The sequence below is a fragment of the Mobula hypostoma genome, chromosome 10, assembly GCF_963921235.1.
Source record: "Mobula hypostoma chromosome 10, sMobHyp1.1, whole genome shotgun sequence".
Classification (NCBI taxonomy): domain Eukaryota; kingdom Metazoa; phylum Chordata; class Chondrichthyes; order Myliobatiformes; family Myliobatidae; genus Mobula; species Mobula hypostoma.
In genome coordinates this window covers 28,246,194-28,268,585 of record NC_086106.1, presented here as the reverse complement: position 1 = coordinate 28,268,585, position 22,392 = coordinate 28,246,194, and the positions used below count along the sequence as shown (strand labels likewise).

Below are 22,392 nucleotides of genomic sequence, written 5' to 3'. Positions count from 1 at the left end.
GGTCCACGAGAATCAGAATTGGTCTCAACGACAGCGGTATATGTTGTGAAAGTTGTTGTCTTTGCGGCAGCAGTACAATGAAATACATAAATAATGAAAAACTGTCAATTACAGCAAGTATACATCTATATGTAAAATAGTTAGATTAAATAAGTAGTGCAAAAATAGAAATAAAAAGTGGTGAGGTAGGTTTCGCGGGTTCAATGTCCATTCAGAATTCAGATGGCAGAGGGGAAGAAGCTGCTCCTGAATTGTTGAGTGTGCGCGTTGAGGCTCCTGTATCTCCTTCCTGATGGCAGCAGACAGAAGACGTGACCCAGGTGATGGGGATCCTTTCTGAGGCACTGCTCTTTGAAGATGCCCTGGATGCCACGGAGGCCAGTGCCCATGATGGAGCTGACGGAGTTCACAACTCTCTGCAGCTTACTTCGATCCTGTGCGGTAGCCCATGCCCATCCATACTGGGCAGTGATGCAGTCAGTTAGAATGCTCTCCACAGTACCTCTGCAGAAACTTGCAAGTGTCTGATGACATACCAAATATCCTTAAACTCCCAATGAAATATAACCATCGTGCCTTTTTTGTAGCTGCATCAATATGTTGGGTCCAGGATAAATCCTCAGAAATATTGACACTCAGGAACTTGAAATTGCTCACTCTCTCCACTTCTGGTCCCTCTGAGGGCTGGTGTGTGTTTCCTCATCTTACCTTTTCTGAAGTCCTGCGATATGCTTGTGACGTATTCGAATCACATCTGTAAAATTTATCAGACTGCTCAGGAGCAGCCTGAAGCTCCCCAGTCTTCCTTTCCAGAAAGTAAAGGTGCAGGCACAGCTTTCGTCAAAGATTCAAAGCACATTTATCATCAAGGAGTGTATAAATTACACACCTTCAGACTGGTTTCCACAGAGGAAGAAACCCAAAGAACTCAGTTTAAAAAAGGACCATAACCACTGTGCTAAGAGGACACACACACACGCACACACGCACACGCACACATACACACACACACACACACACACACACACACACGCACTCACACGCACTCACACACGCGCACGCACACACGCACGCGCACACACGCACGCGCACGCACACACACACACACTCACACACACACTCACACACACACACACACACACACACACACACACACTCACACACACACTCACACACACACTCACACACACTCACACACTCACACACACTCACACACACTCACACACACACTCACACACACTCACACACACACTCACACACACACACTCACACACACTCACACACACTCACACTCACTCACACACTCACACACTCACACACTCACGCACACACACACTCACGCACACACACACGCACACACACACGCACGCACACACGCACACACACACGCACACACACACGCACACACACACGCACACACACACACACACACACACACACGATTGCATCTGCAGTATACGCTGGGAGCAGGACAAGTCATCCCACACGTTAACACCCAGGAATTTAAAGCTGCTGATTCTCTCCACCTCTGACTTCCCCCAGTGGAAACTGATGCGTGTTTGCAGCCGCTTCTCCTTGCTGAAGCCAACATCTAGCTCTTTAGCTGAACAAGGGGCTTCTTTACAACACCCCTCAACCAGATGACCCGTCTCGCTCCAGCAACCTGACTCATCACCACTTGTGATTCGTCCGACAACACTGGTTCCATCAACAATTTTGAATGCAGCCCTGCAACTTGTGCTTAGTCACACTGTCATGTGTATAGGGAGCATAGCAGACAACTACAAGTGCAAAACCCCCGCCCCAAGTAATTTGTACAAAGACCAGTCATTCTAAACATTAACACCTTCCAGTTTCTCACCGTTAGAAAAGAAATACTTCTTGGTTTGAACCATCTGACGTAATATCCTACCTGCCCTGTTCTCAACAATTCGCTTGACTGTATATCTTGAAGGCTCCCCCTCACAACACCACTTGACTTGGTGTGATAAACCAACCTGGATATATACTTGTTTCCCACCCTCCCGTTCGGATTAAGGTTGTAGACTGTGCTGAGAACAGTTGGAAAAGCATCAGTTGCCCAAACTCGCTGTCAGCTTTACAGTGTCATTAGTGTCTGTGGGCAGTTTCACTGTCATTTCTATGGAAGTATTCAGGCCGTTCTTTCCAGTACATTACATTTAGCAGGGTTGTTCTGTAAGCTGCCTGTAATAGTGCATTGATCTTGAAGCGTACATTTATCATACAATATGGAGGGTAGATAAAACACCTTTAGCCAGAGTATGGTGACAACATGGAGCTGTGAAGGTGATTGGAAGAGGCAGATCTAGAGAGTAAAGTGGTTAGCACCATTTGGGCTGAATGGCCATTTGATAGATCAGCAAAATGAGCTGTTGGAAATGTGGTGGGAATCCAGGCTTGCTAACTAGAATCACAGCCTTCTATACTGAAGTTTAACAGCCTGGTCTGGACGGGACAGGGCCTCGGGTGGCAGAGTCAAAATCATGCTCCCAAATCACTTCTGACAGCTTTTGAAAGCTAGTAAAGCTGGGGGCAGGGCCTGACCAGCTGTACAAATCACTGACTTCAACAGATTTTCACTTTGAAAAAGGATCTAGTGCTTTCCCAGTGTATATGATAAATAAACTCTTCTCGGACTACCAGTCAGGTACAGGTATCAATGACAAACTCTGCCATCTTCTTCAGGGATTTTTATTTTGATTCCTAACAACCAAAAGCATTTAAAGATTATTAAAAATACAGTAAATAATCGACTTTATTTTAGTTGTCTGTCTTCCCAAAAGTTCAAAACTTTAAAATTAAGCAAGGTAATTGAAGGTTCCCTATTTACCCATGAATTCTCCAAATTCTCCCACTTCTGATTCCAGACACACTGAGCAAAGTAAATGCCACAGAAGAATTCTGTATGTTTCAAATAAATTACCTCTCATTCTTCCAGAGAGTAAATCAAGCCAATTCTGTTCTCCCTCATGGGGAACTCCCACCTCATAACAAAATTCATCCTGGCGAACCTTTTGTTGTTCTCAGTTCACTGCAAGTATATCCCTTCTGACGTAGGCAGGCGTCTTCACAACAATGCCCCCTGGGCTGAGTAGGATGATAGATTGGAGATTGGCCGATATGCACTCAGTGCCCACTTGGTAGATGTAGGAGTGGAACCCACTGTAGTCTTCTGCAGCTCTAGCCCATCCACTTCAAGGTTTGACATGCTGTGCATTCGGAGATGCTCTCCTGCACACCGCTGTTGTGAAGTGTAGTTATCTGAGTTACTGTCACCTTCCTGTCAGTTTGAACCAGTCTGACCAGTCATCTCTGACTTCCCTCATTACCAAGGCCTTTTTGCCCCACAAAAAAGCCGCTCACTGGATTTTTTTTTGGTTTTTTTTTTTGCACCATTCTCTGTAAACTCTAAAGACTGTTGTGAGTGAAAATACCAAAATATCAGCAGTTTCTGAGATACTCAGATCACCCTGTCTGGCACCAACAATCAATCCACAGTCTAATTCACTTAGATCACATTTCTTCCTCACTCTGATTGCTTGGTCTGAACCCTTTAACCATGTCTGCATGCTTTAATGAGCCAGGCTGCTTCTAGACAATTGTCTGGCTAGATATCTGCATTGTCAAGCAGGTGTATCTGATGACGTGGCTACTGAGTGGGGAGGGGGATAGACAGGAGAGAGGGAGTGGGAGTCAAAGGCGCAAGGGGAGGCTGTTAGAGGGCTTGAGTGCAAGAATAAAGATGCTTTATTGAAATTATGCAGCCTTGTTGAGACTACACCTGAAATACCACGTCGCCAGTGTGATTCTACTTTCTAACAGAAGATAAAGAGAGGGGAAAAAAGCTACCAACCTGTCAGCCGGACATCTAAAGTTGGAGCCATCCTCTGTTATTGTTTGCTCAAAGCAGCTGAAATTCCTGCTACAATAAAATGATTACGTGTAAATGTCAAAACCTGAAATTAATCTCAGTCACAGAACCTACATTCAATGGGATCTGAAGCTGCTGAGCTCATTCAACAGGCTTCCCACTCCCAGGAATCCTGAAGTGATTCACAGCCAATGGCTGGTGGTGGGGAGATGAGCTGAGGCAGCATAAACTCAATGGGCTTTAAGGAAGGTTCAGGCTCAGAGATTCAGGGGAGAATCTCCTCAATCTTTGAAGGTGCTGGGGCAGATCAATGAGACAGCTGATCACGATCCTTTCCTTTATTAAAGGTGACGTGCTGATAAAGAACATTTCAGAACCGCGGCACTTCCCAAAGCACTGCGCAGCTAATGTAGTAGAGTCCGTGACAACAAATTTATGCAAAGTCAGATCCCAAAAACAGCTTGTGTAATAATAACCAGACAATCTGTCTGGCACCAGTAATGAGGGACACCGTTACCAAGATACCAGGGAAAACCTACCCTACCTCTCCCCAGTATAGTGATATGGGGTCTTTTATAGCCTGCCAAAAGACCAGATTACACAGTTTAGTGGGCCATAGTGGTGCCTGGTCCACTGACTGATGCCCCATGAACACAAGGGCCTCAGTCCCAGGGCCAGTGCTGACAAAGGCCGGTTTCACTCCACTTAACGGTCTCTGACAGTCAGTTAGCATTCAATTTTAAACCATTTAAAAACTAATTGAATATTTTAATTTTTTATTAATGTTCATTTTATACGTATAGTGAAATACATGAAGCATACCGCTGTCTCCCTATTTACTGAAGGTCAGTGTCTTCATTTAAATTAACGAGACCATTCAATATTGGTGTAAAGCTGAGAGGCCAAAGACAAAGTGAATGAAATTCAATATAGCTGCTCAATTCTAGCACATACCATATTGCTCTGCAATACGTTGGCACAGAGATTTGGAATTTGCTAGCACAAACTATCACAAGCCCAAGGTCCTCAACAGAACCACCAGTGCAATTCAGGTCAATGTCTCCACTGAAATTACAGGGGTTAAGCAACACTCAACTAAGGCAAATCTCTAAATCCGACCTTCTGACTCTGAGGCAACAGAGCTATGCACCGAGTTGCAGAATACAGAAGTAAGGAGCGGTTTTTTTGTTATACACACTTTAGCGAGAGTACTGGCTCCAGTTCTGAACATCGGACTTTGGGAAGATTGACTAATAATGGTGTCCGGATGGGGTGTTTTTCACCAGAAAGAAGAGAAACCGAGATAGTTGTGCTTCGAAAAAAACCTGAAGGGGCAATAGAACACAGGTGTTCAAATGGACGGAGAACTTCAATGAAATGTTACTCCGCTATTTAAGAAGGGTTGGAGGCAGTAGAAAGGAAACTTATAGACCTGTTAGCCTGACATCAGTGGATGGGAGGTTGTTGGAATCAATTGTTAGGGATGAGACTACCTGGAGGCACATGACAAGACAGGCTAAAGTCAGCATGGTTTCCTGAAAGGCAAATCCTGCCTGACTAACCTACTGCAATTTTTTGAGGAAATTACAAGCAGGGTAGGAAAAGGAGATGCAGTGGATTTTCAGAAGGCCTTTGACAAGGTGCCGCATATGAGGCTGCTTAGCAAGATAAGAGCCCACGGTGTGCAGTTTTAGAAAGGATATACTAACTTTGGAGAGAGTTTAGAGAAGATTCACGAGAATGATTCCAGGAATGAAAGGGTTACCATATGAGAAACGTCTGCCAGCTCTTGGGCTGTATTCCTTGGAGTTCAGGAGAATGGGAGGGGGGAGAGAAGGGGGATCTCATAGAAACATTCCAAGTATTAAAAGGCCTGAACAGATTAGATATGGCAAAGTTATTTCCCATGATAGGGGAGTCTAGGACAAAAGGGCACAACTTCAGGATTGAAGGACGTCCATTTAGAACAAAGATGCCGATAAATTACTTTAGTTAGAGAGTGATAAATCTGTGGAATTTGTTGCCATGAGCGGCTGTGGAGGCCAAGTCATTGGGTGCATTTAAGGCATAGCTAGATAGGTTCTTGATTAGCCAGGGCATCAAAGGGTATGGGGAGAAGGCAGGGGGGTGGGGATGACTGAAAGAATTGGATCAGCCCATGGTGGAGCAGACTCGACGGGTGGAATGGCCGACTTCTCCTCCTGTATCTTAAGGTCGCTTACACGACCGAGAAGATCAGTAGATATTGCAAGCTAAATTCAGTTCTTACTCTTCGGTCGCAATCTCAATCACTGGTGCATTTGGGGAGCCCATTCTCTCCAACTCTACCAACCTAATTTGCAAACGCTGTCCGCGGACCGAAAGCCAAACATCAACAGCAGGGAAACCAATGGCTGCCGCCCGACCCACAATTCACGCGCTCCAGAAACCCTTCTATCTGACACAGGTCCCAGTCGCACGCATGCGCACACCTGGGTCGCAGAGCACGCTGGGCCGGGTCATCGACCAGACCTCCGGCGAGAAGCGGGAAAAATCCCCGGAGTCCCGGTACGAAACGAGAGCGAGGAAGGGCCGGGACTTACCCGGAGCGACGACCCGCAATGCCTCTGGAGTTCGCACTCATATCACACCAGTCGGGAACCACACCTTGGACCCTGGCCGAGCTCCGGCTCTGAGCGACCAACGCCATGTTCCCAATTGTCACCAAGCTTCTGGAATCTTCCTAGGCACGCAGGCGCATTTCTCTGATCCAATTTCCGGTGCTTTAGTGCCCGCGCTCTTCGTTCCGTCACGCAGGTAAGCCGCTGCCTAGCGCGTGGAGATTTCTGGGTAAGTAGGACGCCATTGGATAGCCTCAACTCGTGCTTATGCCAATAGACTAAAACCCTATGATTATTTCCAAGTGGGGAACACGGTACCCAAATTATACACGGCATGCTTCCACGAGCAAAAAAACGATCATCGTCATTTCTGATAGTAAAGTAGGATCCTAGAAAAAATTCTCCCACCATTTCCTCCAAACATTCCGGGGATCTTCGATGTCCACTTGAGAGAACAAGTAGACATTAAACCCAGCATTCCAACAGTGCACCACCTAGCACACAAAGCACTGGAGAATCTCAGCAAGTCAGGCAGCATCCATGGAAGTCGATGTTTCGGGTTGGAAACTTTCAATCTGGACTGAAGGAAAGAAGGGGAGATAGCCAATCTAAAACATCGGGTGGAGCGAGAGCTGGGAGGTGATAGGTGTATCCAGGTGATGGGAGCATTAGAGTAGAAATGGTGTCAGCCTGCGGGGGGTGACAAGTGGAAGTGACAAAGGGCTGAAGATGATGGAATCTGGTCAGAGAGGGAGGTGGAGCATGGAAGTGGGGAAGGGAATGATATAGGGTGAAATGGGGCCAGGTGGATTAGGGGAGGAGGGAAACTGGATAAAAGAGTTCCTAGAAGTTTTGGAATTAGGTGTTCAGGTTGCGGACCACCCAGTCAGAATGTGAGGTGGTCTTCTTCTTCTGCTGTTGCACTAGAGCAACTGGCTCGATGTTTGAGCTTGTGGAATTGGTTTTAAAACACACAAACTTCTGAATCAAAGCTACCCACCAAGTTACAGCTGACCAAAGAATATTCGAATATCATTTCCATATTTCTCTCCTGTACTTACTGGTACTTCTTTTCAATGAATTCTTCAACAGAGTATTCCAGGAGAAGAATTTGCTTCAAACCGAGCATCACAACAGAACCTGACAATCACTCTGCACATCAACACCTGAAGCTTATTGGAGGAGGAATGTTTTCCTCTTCTGTCTCAGGGAAAACATTTCAAACTGTCGTGTCAACGGCAAGGGAGTGAGATTTCCCTTCAGTTGGCAGTGTTCCAGAAGACCAACCTTTCAAACCACACAGAAGGGTCACCTCTGCATTCGCCCCCGGGAGAAAGCAAGCATGTGCTGTGAGTGCAGGAGAGCCAGTGGTCATTGACCAGCCGATTGCAAGAGCTAGTAATCTTTCTTCAAGATAAATATTTCACTGTTAAAAGTCGACTGTTGATGTTGCAAAAGGAGCAATTGCACTGCCTAGTTGGTATCGGATTGGGAAGACGCTGTTCCTGATTTATCATTTTGTTTGCGCAGTATTATCTTAGGCCAATGAAACCATTTCCATGTTCCGAATGTGGGAAGAATTTTAAACAATCCAGTGATCTCATAAAACACAAGCGTGTTCACACCGGGGAGAGGCCGTTCACGTGCTCCGCGTGTGGGAAAGGATTCACTCAGTCGTCCTCCCTGCTGACGCACCAGCGCGTCCACACTGGGGAGAGGCTGTTCAGCTGCTCCGACTGCGGGAAGAGATTCAGTCGGTCATCTTCCTTACTCACCCACCAGCGAGTCCACACTGGGGAGAGGCCCTTCACCTGCTCTGAGTGCGGGAAGGGGTTCACCGAGTCCTCCAGCCTGCTGAGACACCAGCGGGTTCACACCGGGGAGCGGCCTTTCACCTGCTCCGAGTGTGGGAAGAGATTCACCCGCTCATCCAGTCTGATTACACACCAGCGACTTCACAGCAGTGACAGACTGTTCACCTGCTCCAAGTGTGCAAAGCAATTCACGCAGTCGTCCAAGTTAGTGACACATCAGCGAGTTCACACCGGGGAGAGGCTTTTCACCTGCTCCGAGTGCGGCAACGGATTTGATCAGTCATCTCACCTGGTAGCCCACCGGCGAGTCCACAGCGGGGAGAAGCCGTTCATCTGCACTGAGTGCGGGAAGGGGTTCACTTGGTCCTCCAGCCTTCTGAGACACCAGCGAGTTCACACCGGGGAGAGGCCGTTCACCTGCTCCGAATGCGGGAAGGGCTTTTCCCAGTCTTCAGACCGCCTGATACACCAGCGGGTTCACACGAGGGAGCAAGTTTAAGTGTCGGTGAGAGGGTCGCTGCGGAGGAGGAATCAGTGAAGGAGGGTCTGGTGCACTGTTTAGACTCAATGTGGACAACTCAGTTCGGTGTGCCGAATTCTTCCAGCAGGTATTGTTGCTGTGAGTTTAAATGCGCTGGATGCAGAATATTTAAACCTGAGCTGCTGCCGGCCCGTGCAGGTTTGGATGCTGCAGTTAATTTCTGTCTCGCTGTAACAGACTGATGTTTCCTGCTCAGGGGTGGACAGTATTGGTGTTGTCCGTCACTGACGTCAGTGTTGCTGGCCTTCCAGATGCTTGCTCACTGGCCTCGATGCCAGCAGACACCCTCCTCTCCCAGCGCTTCAGGCTACACACCGATTTTCCAGCGCTCCTGGATTCCGGAGTGACGGACAGCCTCTGCCTGAGGGAAACCCTGGAATGGACGAGGGCCAGGGGTAGGGGATCAGTTCGTTATTGCATCATAAAACTATTTTATCAAAATAAATCTTTGGATTTTTTGCAACACTGTTATTGGTGCAATCGCCAGCTGAGGTAGATTTACTGATTTAGATCATCATTCAGAAGTTCTACTGTTATTTTATTTTTATTTGGGGATTGCGGCATGGTAGTGCAGTGGTTGGCACAACGCTTTACAGTACAGGCGACGCGGGTTCAATTCCTAACGCTGCCCATAAGGAGTTTGTACGTTCTCCCCGTGACCGCGTGGGTTTCCTCTGGGTGCTCCGGTTTCCTCCCACAGTCCAAAGACGTACCAGTTGGTAGGTTGATTGATCATTGTAAATTGTCCTGTGATTGGCCGATTAAATCGGGGGATTTCTGCGCGGCGTGGCTCAAAGGGCTTATTCCGTGCTGTGTGCCAGTAAATAAACACAGCACCCAACAGGCCCTTCTGCCCCAGCAATTTAATACTAGCCTAATCACAAGACTCAGCGCGCTGGCCAAGTGGTTAAGGCGATCGTCTAGTGATCTGAAGGTCGCTAGTTCGAGCCGTGGCTGAGGCAGCGTGTTGTGTCCTTGAGCAAGGCACTTAACCACACATCGCTCTGGGACGACACCAGTGCCAAGCTGCATGGGTCCTAGTGCCCTTCCCTTGGACAACATCGGTGGCGTGGAGAGGGGAGACTTGCAGCATGGGCAACTGCCGGTCTTCCATACAACCTTGCCCAGGCCTGCACCCTAGAAACCCTCCAAGGCACAAATCCATGGTCTCATGAGACTAACAGATGGCTATCAAATAAATCACAAGACAATTTACAATGACCAATTACCCCACAAACCTGTAGGTCTTTGAATCTGGAGCGTAGGAGGAAACCCATGATGACCATGAAGGAAGCACAAACTTTCTTACAGAGGACGCTGGAATCGAACTCAGAACTCTAGTGCCTGAGCTGTGAAAGCGTCACGCTGACCGCTACACTGCCCTGGCCTATTATTATCCAAGTCGAGTTCATTGTCGCATGCACTCGTACAATGAAAAACTTAACTTGCAGCCTCTCCACAGGCACAGAGCATCAGAGACACAACACTCACAAAAAGAATAAACACAATTTGTACACACATTTTACAAGGAAGAACAAAGATAAGCAAAGCCCATTTTAGTGCAAAGTGACCCAAGTGGTGAGAGTCAAGAAAGCTTATTTTGCAGTTTAACTCTCAGACCGACTGCGCGTTATAACAGCCGTCCGGCAGTGCTTGCGCAGTACCAAGCAGAGGCAGAAGTAGTGTTGCTTACCCAGGGTTGTGTTCGGTTCAGATTCAGATTGAGGTTTGCCAGTGTACAGTGGGGTGTGTCATTTGCGTTAGCAGTCCACACGCCTGGAATTGTCGCCTCGCATTCCGGCGCCAGCGTTACCTGCCCCTCATGCTCGGCAGAACAACACGGAAAGCAACAGCAACTAAACAACACACATAAAAGTTGCTGGTGAACACAGCAGGCCAGGCAGCTTCTCTAGGAAGAGGTACAGTCGACATTTTGGGCCGAGACCCTTCGTCAGGACTAACTGAAGGAAGAGTTAGTAAGAGATTTGAAAGTGGGAGGGGAGGGGGAGATCCAAAATGATCGGAGAAGACAGGAGGGGGAGGGGTGGAGCCAAGAGCTGGACAGGTGATTGGCAAAAGGGATATGAGAGGATCATGGGACAGGAGGCCCAGGGAGAAGGAAAAGGGGGACGGGGGAAGCCCAGAGGATGGGCAAGGGGTATAGTCAGAGGGACAGAGGGAGAAAAAGGAGAGAGAGAAAAACAATGTGTGTATATAAATAAATAAATAACGGATGGGGTACAGGGGGAGGTGGGGCATTAGCGGAAGTTAGAGAAGTCGATGTTCATGCCATCAGGTTGGAGGCTACCCAGACGGAATATAAGGTGTTGTTCCTCCAACCTGAGTGTGGCTTCATCTTTACAGTAGAGGAGGCCGTGGATAGATATATCAGAATGGGAGTGGGATATGGAATTAAAATGTGTGGCCACTGGGAGATCCTGCTTTCTCTGGCGGACAGAGCGTAGGCGTTCAGTGAAACGATCCCCCAGTCTACATCAGGTCTCGCCAATATATAGAAGGCCACATCGGGAGCACCGGACTCAGTATATCACCCCAGCCGACTCACAGGTGAAGTGTCGCCTCACCTGGAAGGACTGTCTGGGGCCCTGAATAGTAGTGAGGGAGGAAATGTAAGGGCATGTGTAGCACTTGTTCCGCTTACAAGGATAAGTTCCAGGAGGGAGATTGGTAGGGAGGGATGGGGGTACGAATGGACAAGGGAGTTGCGTAGGGAGCGATCCCTGCAGAAAGCAGAGATGGTGGAGGAAGGGAAGCCCCTTTCTTTAAAAAAACAGGATATCTCTTTCATCTTGGAATGAAAAGCCTCATCCTGAGAGCAGATGCGGCGGAGACAGAGGAATTGCAAGAAGGGGATGGCATTTTCGCAAGAGACAGGGTGAGAAGAGGAATAGTCCAGATAGCTGTGAGAGTCCGTAGGCTTATAGTAGGCATCAGTCGATAAGCTGTTTCCAGAGATAGAGACAGAAAGATCTAGAAAGGGAAGGGAGGTGTCAGAAATGGGGCAGGTTCCCTTCCTCCACCAACAACTCTGCTCTCAAACGCATCTCTGCCATTTCATGCACATCTGCTCTCACTCCATCCTCCCACCACCCCACTAGGAATAGGGTTCCCCTGGTCCTCACCTACCACCCGACCAGCCTCCGGGTCCAACATATAATTCTCCACAACTTCCGCCACCTCCAGTGGGATCCCACCACTAAGCACATCTTTCCTTCCCCCCCACCTCTGCTTTCCGCAGGGATCGCTCCCTACGTGACTCCCTTGTCCATTCGTCCCCCCCCACCCCTCCTGGCACTTATCCTTGTAAGCGGATCAAGTGCTACACATGCCCTTACACTTCCTCCCTTACCACCACTCAGGGCCCCAGACAGTCCTTCCAGGTGAGGCGACACTTCACCTGTGAGTCGGCTGGGGTGATATACTGCGTCCCGTGCTCTCGATGCAGCCTTCTATATATTGGCGAGACCTGACGCAGACTGGGAGATCGTTTCGCTGAACACCTACGCTCTGTCCACCAGAGAAAACAGGATCTCCCAGTGGCCACACATTTTAATTCCACGTCCCATTCCCATTCTGATATGTCTATCCACGGCCTCCTCTACTGTAAAGATGAAGCCACACTCAGGTTGGAGGAACAACACCTTATATTCCGTGTGGGTAGCCTCCAACCTGATGGCATGAACATTGACATCTCAAACTTCCATTAATGCCCCACCTCCCCCTGTACCCCATCCGTTATTTATTTATTTATATACACACATTGTTTTTCTCTCTCTCCTTTTTCTCCCTCTGTCCCTCTGACTATACCCCTTGCCCATCCTCTGAATTTTCCACCCCTCCCCCTTTTCCTTCTCCCGGGAACTCCTGTTCCATGACCCTCTCATATCCCTTTTGCCGATCAGCTGTCCAGCTCTTGGCTCCATCCCTCCCCGTCCTGTCTTCTCCTATCATTTTGGATCTCCCCACCCACTTTCAAATCTCTTACTCACTCTTCCTTCAGTTAGTCCTGACGAAGGGTCTCAGCCTGAAACGTCTACTGTACCTCTTCCTAGAGATGCTGCCTGGCCTGCTGTGTTCACCAGCAACTTTGATGTGTGTTGCTTGAATTTCCAGCATCTGCAGATTTTCTCGTGTTTGCGAGCAACTAAAGAAGCCACTTTCCTCCCGCCCCTGCCTGCAAGAAGACTGTCTGATCTGGATGGCGTTGAACTTTGATGGTAGATCAGGCCGCCTTGAGGCAATGCCTCGTGTAGATGTTATCGTTGGTGAGGAGGGATGTGTCTGGGATGTATTAGGCTGAGTCCACTACTTTCTGCAGCTCCTTACGTTCCCGTATCTTCGAACTGATTTACCAGACCATGGTACAATCTGTAGTGCATCTACAGAAATTTGTTAGGGTGTTCAGTGACTCGCCAAGTCTCCTTAACCTTCTCAGAAAGGAAGGAGAGAAGTCAGAGTAAGAAGGTGGGGGAGGGGAGGAAGAAGTATGAGGTGGTAGGTGATAGGTGAAACTGGGAGAGGGGAGGGGTGAAGTAAAGAGCTGGGAAAAGAGATAAAGGGTTGGAGGAGGGGGAATCTGGTAGAAGGGGACAGAAGGCCATGAAAGAAAGGGAACGAGGAGGAGTATCAGGGAGACGTGATGGGCAGGTAAGGTGAGAGAGGGAAACAGGAATGGGGAATGGGGGGCAATTATCAGAAGTTCAGGAAATCGATGTTCTTGGCATCACCTACCACCTTGTACTTCCCCCTACCTTCTTACTCTGACTTGTCCTCCTCTTCCTTTCCATTCGGCCTGGAATGTTGTCAGTTTACCCTTTTCCATTGATGCTGCCTGACCTGCTGAGTTCCTCCGGCATTCTGTGTGTGCAGCTCTGGATTTCCAGCAAATGTAGATTTTCTCCTGTTTGTGCCTTCTCAGAAAGTATCTATCAATCAGGCTTATTATCAAAATCACTTTGCACCAGATGAAACACATCCTTACGCTATTAAAATGGGAATATTATACTGATTCAATGCATTTCCTCGGTTGCCAGTGGCTTTCAGAATGTAGCGCAAGGTCAGGTGGCTTATGCGGTGAGTGAAAACATATAGTTAAGGTTATTTACCCCACTTGTCAGATCTGAACCAGAAAGACAGGTGATCTGAAATTCTTCAATTCAATATTGAGTTCTGGAAGGTACAACATGCTCAGAAGATGAGGGGTTGGGCTTCATTGGAGCACTGCGGGAGGACAGAGATGAGAGTGGGAGTCCGATGGAGAACTGAAATGCAAGCTCACACCCACCTGAACTGCAGATTAATCTGTGGTTGGTTCCTCCAGTAGCTGAAATTTCCATTCACGTTCCTCCCACACTTAAAACAGTGAAACGCTGTTGCCGACATTTGTCAATTACAGAAAAGAATAAAGAGAGTGTAGCTGACTTCCCCAAAAATCTGGCTGTTCACAGTTTAGTGCCAGGGAACAAGCACTTTCTACTCCCCTTACTCAGGAGGATGGACACTGTTTACCTCAAAAACCCGGGTTATCTGGGAATTCAGCGTCTTGGTCAAGAGCGGAATCTGGGAGGAAGGCCAGGGTCATGATAGTATCAGTGGTAACGTTGGATAGTCCTCCATTTTCCCTGTTTGTTAGGAAGAGTCGCTATGTGGCCACTCCAGTTCTGACTGACCTGGCCCAGCCGGGGACTGAAGCTCGAGTCGTGACGACATCACAAAGGAACCAATCGCAGAGCAGGCGTGTCATAAAGAGAGCCCAAGTCCCGCCCACTTGGACTCCCGCCTGATTGGATAGCAACACTCACAACACGTTGGAGGAACTCAGCAGGTCGGGCAGCATCCGTGGAAACGATCAGTCAACGTTTCGGGCCGGAACCCTTCGTCAGGACTGAAGGGGGAAGAGGCAGAGGCCCTATAAAGAAGGTGGGGGGAGGGTGGGAAGGAGAAGGCTGGTAGGTTCCAGGTGAAAAACCAGTAAGGGGAAAGATGAAGGGGTGGGAGAGGGGAAGCAGGGAGGTGATAGGCAGGAAAGGTGAAGAAGGAATAGAGGAAAACACAATGGGTAGTAGAAGGAGGTGGAACCATGAGGGAGGTGATAGGCAGCTGGGGGAGGGGCAGAGAGAAATAGGGATAGGGGAAGGGAGGGGGAGGGAATTACCAGAAGTTGGAGAATTCTATGTTCATACCAAGGGGCTGGAGACTACCCAGACGGTATATGAGGTGTTGCTCCTCCAACCTGAGTTTAGCATCATGGCAGTAGAGGAAGCCATGTATGGACATATCCGAATGGGAATGTGAAACGGAGTTGAAGTGGGTGGCAACCAGGAGATCTTGTCTGTTGTGGCGGACGGAGTGGAGGTGCTCGATGAAGTGATCCCCCAATCTGCGTCGGGTTTCACCAATGTAGAGGAGGCCGCACCGGGAGCACCGGATGCAATAGATGATCCCAACAGACTCACAAGTGAAGTGTTGCCTCACCTGGAAGGGCTGTTTGGGGCCCTGAATGGTGGCAAGAGGGGAGGTGTAGGGACAGGTGTAGCACTTGCGCTTACAGGGATAAGTGCCGGGTGGGAGATCCGTGGGGAGGGATGTGTGGACCAGGGAGTCGCAGAGGGACCGATCCCTGTGGGAAGTGGAGAGGGAAAGATGTGCTTAGTGGTGGGGTCCTGCTGAAGGTGGTGGAAGTTGCAGAGGATAATGTGCTGGATCCGGAGGCTGGTGGGGTGGTAGGTGAGGACAAGGGGAACTCTGTCCCTGTTGTGGCGGGAGGATGGGGTGAGGGCCAAAGTGCGGGAAATGGAGGATATGCGGGTGAGGGAATCAGTGATGACGGCAGAAGGGAAAGCACGATCCTTAAAGAAAGAGGGCATTTGAGATGTCCTGGATCGGAAAACCTCATCTTCGGAGCAGATGTGGCAGAGACGGAGGAACTGGGAATAGGGAATGGCATTTTTGCATGTGGCGGGGTGGGAAGAGGTATAGTTGAGGTAGTTATGAGAGTCAGTGGGCTTGTAGAAGATGTCAGTGGACAGTCTGTCTCCAGAGATGGAGACCGAGAGATCGAGAAAGGGGAGAGAAGTGTCCGAGATAGACCAAGTGAATTTGAGGGCTGGGTGGAAGTTAGAAGTAAAGTCGATGAAATTGACGATCTCAGCATGGGTGCAGGAAGCAGCACCAATGTAGTCATCAATGTACTGAAGGAAAAGTTGGGGAGCAGTAACAGAATAGGTTTGGAGCACAGACTGTTCCACATAACCAACGAAGAGGCAGGCATAGCTAGGGCCCATGTGAGTTCCCATAGCTACACCCTTGGTCTGAAGAAAGTGGGAAGAGCCAAAGGAGAAGTTATTGAGTGTGAGAACCAGTTCCGCCAACCGGAGGAGGGTAGTGGTGCTGGGGAACTGGTGAGGTCTATTGTCCAGAAAGTAGTGGAGGGCTTTGAGGCCTTCTTCATGGGGAATGGAGGTGTATAGGGATTGGACATCCATAGTGAAAATGAAGCGGTCGGAACTGGGGAACTGGAAGTTATTGAAGAGGTGGAGGGCATGGGATGTATCCCGGATGTAGGTGGGGTGGGACTGAACTATGGGTGACAAAAAGGAGTCCAGGTAGGTAGGTACAAGTTCAAACATTTCCAACCGCTGATTAGATGGCCATCCAGTCACAAAGATACCACAGGAAAACAGGCCCTTTGGCCCAGCCAGGCCCTGCTGACCAGCAGCTACACGTCTCTACTCATCCACATTAATTCCATTGCCATTCTCCCCACATTCCCCCCACACAGATTCTGCAATTCATTTACACGATAGCAGCCAATGAAACATTCAGCCGCACGCCATTGGGATTTGGAGATTCCAGGGTAATCCCGTGCAGGCGCAGGGAGAAGGGGTGAACTCCACATAGACAACAGCTGAGGTTAGGGTTGAAACAGGGTCTACGGTGCTCTGAGATATTGGATGGTGCATCCTACACAATGATACATCAATCTGCTGCGAAACTCCAATGATCCGGCATCCAAAACGTTTGGGACTCCCGGTGTTTCAGCGTTTGGTTTGCACACCAGTCTGGAACCTGAGGCAGTGGTTCAGAGCACAAGCAGGGTGTGGACGGAGGTTGAAGGCCAACAAAGGCAGCCTGTCCTGGGGTTAGAGGACTGTATGTGGGTGGGAGGGAGGAACGGGGCTCGGTTAGCTGTTGTTGCTTTCTCGCTTGGTACGTTCTGCTTTGTTGTGCTGCCAAGCATTGTGGACGTGCTGTGTTGTCGCTGGAATGTGTGGCTACTCTCGCGGGCAGCCCCAGCGCATCTTTGGGTTAACGCAAACGACACGTTTCTCTGAATGTTTTGATGTACGTGTGACAAGTAAGTAAGTGTGAATCTGAATTGGATTGTAGGCTGGGTATTCTGACCCGGCTATCACTGCGCACAAACAGTGAAAGCTGTCGTGCGGAGCAATGCACAGGAAAGAAGCCAAGTGACGTTGCCCTTTTTCCTGGGAGGGTCTGAGTACAGGAATAAGGGGGCCTTGGAGAGATACCAAGTGGAGTACACTGCCCAGTTTAGTCCTCCCTGTCTAGAAAAGAATACCTTTGCCACAGAGGAGACCCCAGAGATTCTGCAGACGCTGGAAATCTTAGGCAACACACATTGGCAGCAGCTGTGGGAGAAAATGAACAGTCGAACGTTCCCAGTCTGCCTGGCCCACTGAGTTCCTCCAGCATTTTGTGTGTGTGTGTGTGTGTGTGTGTGTGTGTGTGTGTGTGTGTGTGTGTGTGCGCGCGCGCGCGTGGTGCTCGTTGCTACAAAGGGAGAGGTGCAGGCTCCACGGGCTTGTTCCTGCGATGGCGAGTTTGTCCTTCGAGGGAATGTTGAACACAACAAGCCTGCATTCCCTAAGGTGTAGACGGATGAGAGTAGATCTATTTGAAGCTTACAGACACCTTGAAACGCACCCCAGAGTGCAGTACGGCTGAGGAGAAGACGGAGTCACAGCCTCAGGATAAGGGGCAAGCCATTTGAGATTCAGCCATGCAGTCCAACTCTGAGTCTGTTGGAGGCGGGAGACTGAAGAAAGCACCCTGTCCGTAAGATCAGAAGAGATAGGAACAGAATTAGGCCATTCTGCCCATCGATTCTGCTCCACCATTTCATCATGGCTGATCCATTTTCCTTCTCAACCCCACTCTCCCCATAATCTTTTCCATCTTGACTAATCAAGAACCTACCAACCTCTGCCTTAGACACACCCAATGACCTGCCCTCCATAGCCGCCTGTGGCAACGAATTCCACAGATTCACCAGGCTCTGGCTAAAGAAATTTCCCCCTGCTCTCCATTCGAAATGGATGTTCTTCTATTCTGAGGCGGTGCCCTCTGGTCCTCGACTCTCCCATTATAGAAAACATCCTCTTCACATCACTAGGCCTTTTGATAAGTTTCAGTGAGATCCCCTGCCCCTCGTTCTTCTAAATTCCAGCAAGTACAGGCCCAGAGCCATGAAATGCTCCTCGTGCTTTAACCCTTCCATTCCCAGAATCGTTGTCATGAACTTCCTCTGGACCCTCTCCAATGTAGCACATCCTTTCTTAGATAACGGGCCTAAGACTGCTCTCAGAACTCCAAGTGAGGCCTCACCAGTGCCTTCAAACCTTAACATTACATCCTTGCTTTTATATTCCAGTCCTTTTGAAATCAATGCTGACGTTGTCTTTGCCTTCCTCACCACCGACTCAGCCTGCAAGTTAACCTTTGGGGATTCCTGCACGAGGACTCCCAGGTCCCCTTGCACCTTCGACTTTTAAATTTTCTGCACGTTTTCGAAAATAGTTTTACACTTTTGTTACTTCTACCAAAGTGCATCTCCATACACCTCCCGACACTGTATTCCATCTGCCACTTCTTTGCCCATTCTCCTAACCTGTCCTTCCGCAGGCTCCCTGCTTCCCCACCTATCTTTGTATCGTCCGCGAACTTGGCCACAAAGCCATCAATTCCATCACCCAAATCACTGACATTTAACAGGAAAAGAATCTGTCCCAACACAGACCCCATGTGGGACACCTCTAGTCACCGGCGAATTGAAAGCAGCTGACTTTCTCCGTCATCGATTCCCCCAGTGTAGACTGGGGCGTGTTCACCCTCGTTCCTCTTCCTAAATCAGCACTTAGCTTTCATGACGCTCAGCGAGTTGGCCACGATAGGAAGGTGGGGCAATGGGCTGAATGGCCTGGTTTTGCTGCTACGTCACATTGTTGCAGTGTCACTCACCTGGGTGTCCAATCTCACTCCTGCACACTGACCATCCTCACACCTTTCTCCAGGTGAGTCCCCTGACCATTCCCATCTGAGCATCAAACACCCCCTCCTCCCACTGGCTCCTCTCCGCATTCCCTCTTGCCCACCACATCTCCCCTTCCCCTTCCTTTCCTATCAGATTACACAATCTGTAGCCCTTTGTTGTCCGGACCTGTCGCCTCCTGGCTTCTATCCCCCCCCAACCACCATTCCGTGCCTCTGCCCTTCCCTCCCCTCCACCAAACTCCATCTGTCCAACAACCCTTCCTCACCTGGATCCCACCGCCCTCTCGTCAGCTCCTGCTGCATCCCACCCTGTCACCTCTCCGCAGTGGCCACCCCCCTCTGCTCACAGAATCAGAATCAGGTGTACTATCACTGATGTAGGCCGCGAAATTTGTTTTTTCTGCGGCAGCAGTACAGTGTGAGACATAAACATTACTCTCAGTTAGAAAGTATATAGATGAATAATGAGTTAATGACCCGGATCACTCAGAAATCTGATGGCTGGTGGGCAGGAGGGGAAAGAATCTGTTCTTAAAAGAATTGAGTGGGTCTTCGGGCTCCTGTACCTCCATCCCAATGGTCGAGGACGTATCCAGGATGATGAGGGTTGTCAATGATGGATGCTGCCTCTTGAGGGTGTCCTTGATGGTGGGGAGGGTTGTGCCTGACTGACTCTACAGCCTCTGTGATCCTGTGTGTTGGAGATTTGGCACATTGGCCTTCATAAATCACAGCATTAAGTTGGGATGTTGTGTTGAAGTTGTGTAACATGTTGGTGAGGCTGAATTTGGAACATTGTGTGCAGTTCCAGTCACCTGCCAAAAGGAAAGATATTAATACGATTGAGAGAATACAGGGAAAACCTACAAGGATGTTGCCAGGACTCGAGGATCTGAGTTATAGGGAAAGGTTGAATAGGTTAGGATTTTATTCCCTGGAGCGTAGGAGAGTGAGGGATGATCGTATGGAGGCATACAAAATTATGAGGAGTACAGAAAGGGTGAACGCGTGCAGGTATTTTCCCCTCAGGTTGAGTGAGACTCGAACTAGAGGTCATAGGGTCAGGGTGAAAGGTGAAGCATTTAAGGAGAACCTGAGGGGGAACTTTTACACTCAGCATGTGGAATGAGTGGATGCAGATTTGAGTGCAAGTGTGAGAGAAGTTTGGACAGGTGCATGGATGAGGTATGGAAGGCGATAGATCTAGCCATAAGACCAGGCTGGCACAGACTAGATGGGCCAAAAGGCCTGTTCCTGAGCTGTAATACTCTATAGCTCTACTCCATAACTGTAATGTAACTAGTCAGAATGCTCTCTGCTACACATCTGTACCAGGCGATAGACCAAATCTGCTCTAACACCAAATGAAGTAGAGCAGCTGATGTGCTTTCTTTGTCTCAAAGCATTGGGACCAGGACTGATCCTCTGAGGTGCTGACAACTAGGAACGTGAACTCTCCCAGCCAGGATGTAGAGTCCCGACCCAAAATATCAACTGCCATGTCCCTCCTCGGGTGCTGACTAGTCTACTGATTATCTGCAGCAACACGTTTTTTTTCTGTACCCAAAGCAAATCCATTCTGGATTGGGTCCTGTGACTCGTGTCATTCTGCAGGGATCCATACAGGTGCCTCGGTGACTCGGGTGAAAACGTGGATGGGTGGGTTTGCAGACAGTACAAGGATTGGTGGTGGTGTGGATGGTGTAGAAGGTTGCCAAGGGACGTATGTAGCCGGATACAGATCAGTTGCAGATATGGGTGCAGAAATTATGGATTAAATTTAACCCAGTGAGATTAAATGTAAAAGGGAAGTACACTGCTACAGGATCCAACAGAGCTGATGTACGGAAAATTCTTGGGGTCCAAGTCGGAAGTGGCTACGCAGGTCAATAAGATGGTAAAGAAGTGGACTCCTTTATTCATCAAAGCACTGAATCCCAAGAGTCAGGAATTGATTACATAAAATAACAGGTTAGGTCACATCCAGAATACTACATTCAATTCTGGTTGCCCCATTGTAGAAAGAATGTGGAGACTTTGGAGAGGGCGCAGAAGAGGCTTACCAGGATGGTGCCTGCATTCAATGGCATGTGGTCCAAGGAGAAGGTAGATAAACCTGTGTTGTTTTCTCAAAGGCCCTGGGAGGGCTGTGATGGGGGGACCTGATAGAAGTTTATAAGAATTCTGCAAGGCTTGGTCATGTCGAGGTTATTGTCGTACAAGTGTGTACCGGTGCAATGAAAAATTACCTGCAGGGGCATCACAAGCACATGACATCAGATAAGCAGCATTCTCAAGAAAAACATACATTAAACATAAACTATACACAATTTTTGCAGAAGTAAAGAGCAGAGAGGCAGTATCTTTATCCCCAGAGTTGTACTGTCTAATACTAGCAGGCATTCATTTAAAGTGAGAAGGAGGTGTGCAGGGCAAGTTCTCGTTTGCACAGAGAGGGCAGAGTGCCTGGCATGTGCTGACAGAAGTACGAGTGGAGGCAAATATGAGAGAGGAATGAATTTGTTGTCCTGTGGCAGCGATGCAGAGACATAAAAACCTATAAATTACAAAATCAAATGAATAGTGTTCATGGACCATTCAGATGTCTGACAGTGGATGGGGAAAAAACAGTTCTTAATCACAGATCATGCTCCTGTACCTCCTCCCCGAGAAGAGAACATAGATAGATAGATAGACAGACATACTTTATTGATCCCGAGGGAAACTGGGTTTCGTTACAGCTGCACCAACCAAGAATAGAGCATAAATATAGCAATACAAAAACCACAAACAATCAAACAACAATATGCAAACTATGCCAGATGGAAATAAGTCCAGGACCAGCCTATTGGCTCAGGGTGTCTGACCCTCCACGGGAGGGGCTGCAAAGCTCGACGGCCACAGGCAGGAACAACCTCCAATGATGCCCAGTATTGTATCTCGGTGGAATATGGCCGGAGTCCAACAGTAAAAAGTTCAATATCCGGGCTACAAACACGTTCCTCGATCGTAATATGACCAGGATTGCACCATCCGTTGTTAACCAGAACGGCAAGCCCCCCTCCTTTACGCTTACCGCTCTCAGTGCATTTCTGGTCAGCCCATGTCCTGGATGGTGACGGTCCTTAATAATGGATACCATCTTCTTGACACACTGCATTTTGAAGATGTCCTCAGTCTTGGGGAGGTTTGAGCCCGTGATGGAGCTGGCTGAGACTACAATCCTCTGCA

The 22,392-nt window shown here is 48.7% G+C and overlaps 2 protein-coding genes across 6 annotated transcripts in view; one reads left to right on the top strand and one right to left on the bottom strand.

Moving 5' to 3' along the window:
• The window catches only part of LOC134352781 (gastrula zinc finger protein XlCGF42.1-like), a 146,856-nt gene extending 140,250 nt beyond the window's left edge, over positions 1–6,606 (bottom strand). For 2 of the 5 annotated variants that reach the window (XM_063060231.1, XM_063060232.1), the window contains exons 1-2: positions 6,475–6,606; positions 3,875–3,943 (exon numbers count right to left, since the gene is read on the bottom strand). The gene's annotated coding sequence lies outside the window, so the exon portion shown is untranslated. The remainder of the gene's footprint in view (positions 1–3,874; positions 3,944–6,474) is intronic. The other 3 variants (XM_063060233.1, XM_063060235.1, XM_063060234.1) reach the window with 3 other exon arrangements.
• The window catches only part of LOC134352787 (zinc finger protein 271-like), a 47,201-nt gene continuing 31,359 nt past the window's right edge, over positions 6,551–22,392 (top strand). The window contains exons 1-3 of the mRNA XM_063060254.1: positions 6,551–6,688; positions 7,585–8,753; positions 15,667–15,675. Coding sequence (XP_062916324.1) covers positions 8,038–8,753; positions 15,667–15,675 — 725 coding nt within the window. The 5' untranslated portion in view covers positions 6,551–6,688; positions 7,585–8,037. The remainder of the gene's footprint in view (positions 6,689–7,584; positions 8,754–15,666; positions 15,676–22,392) is intronic.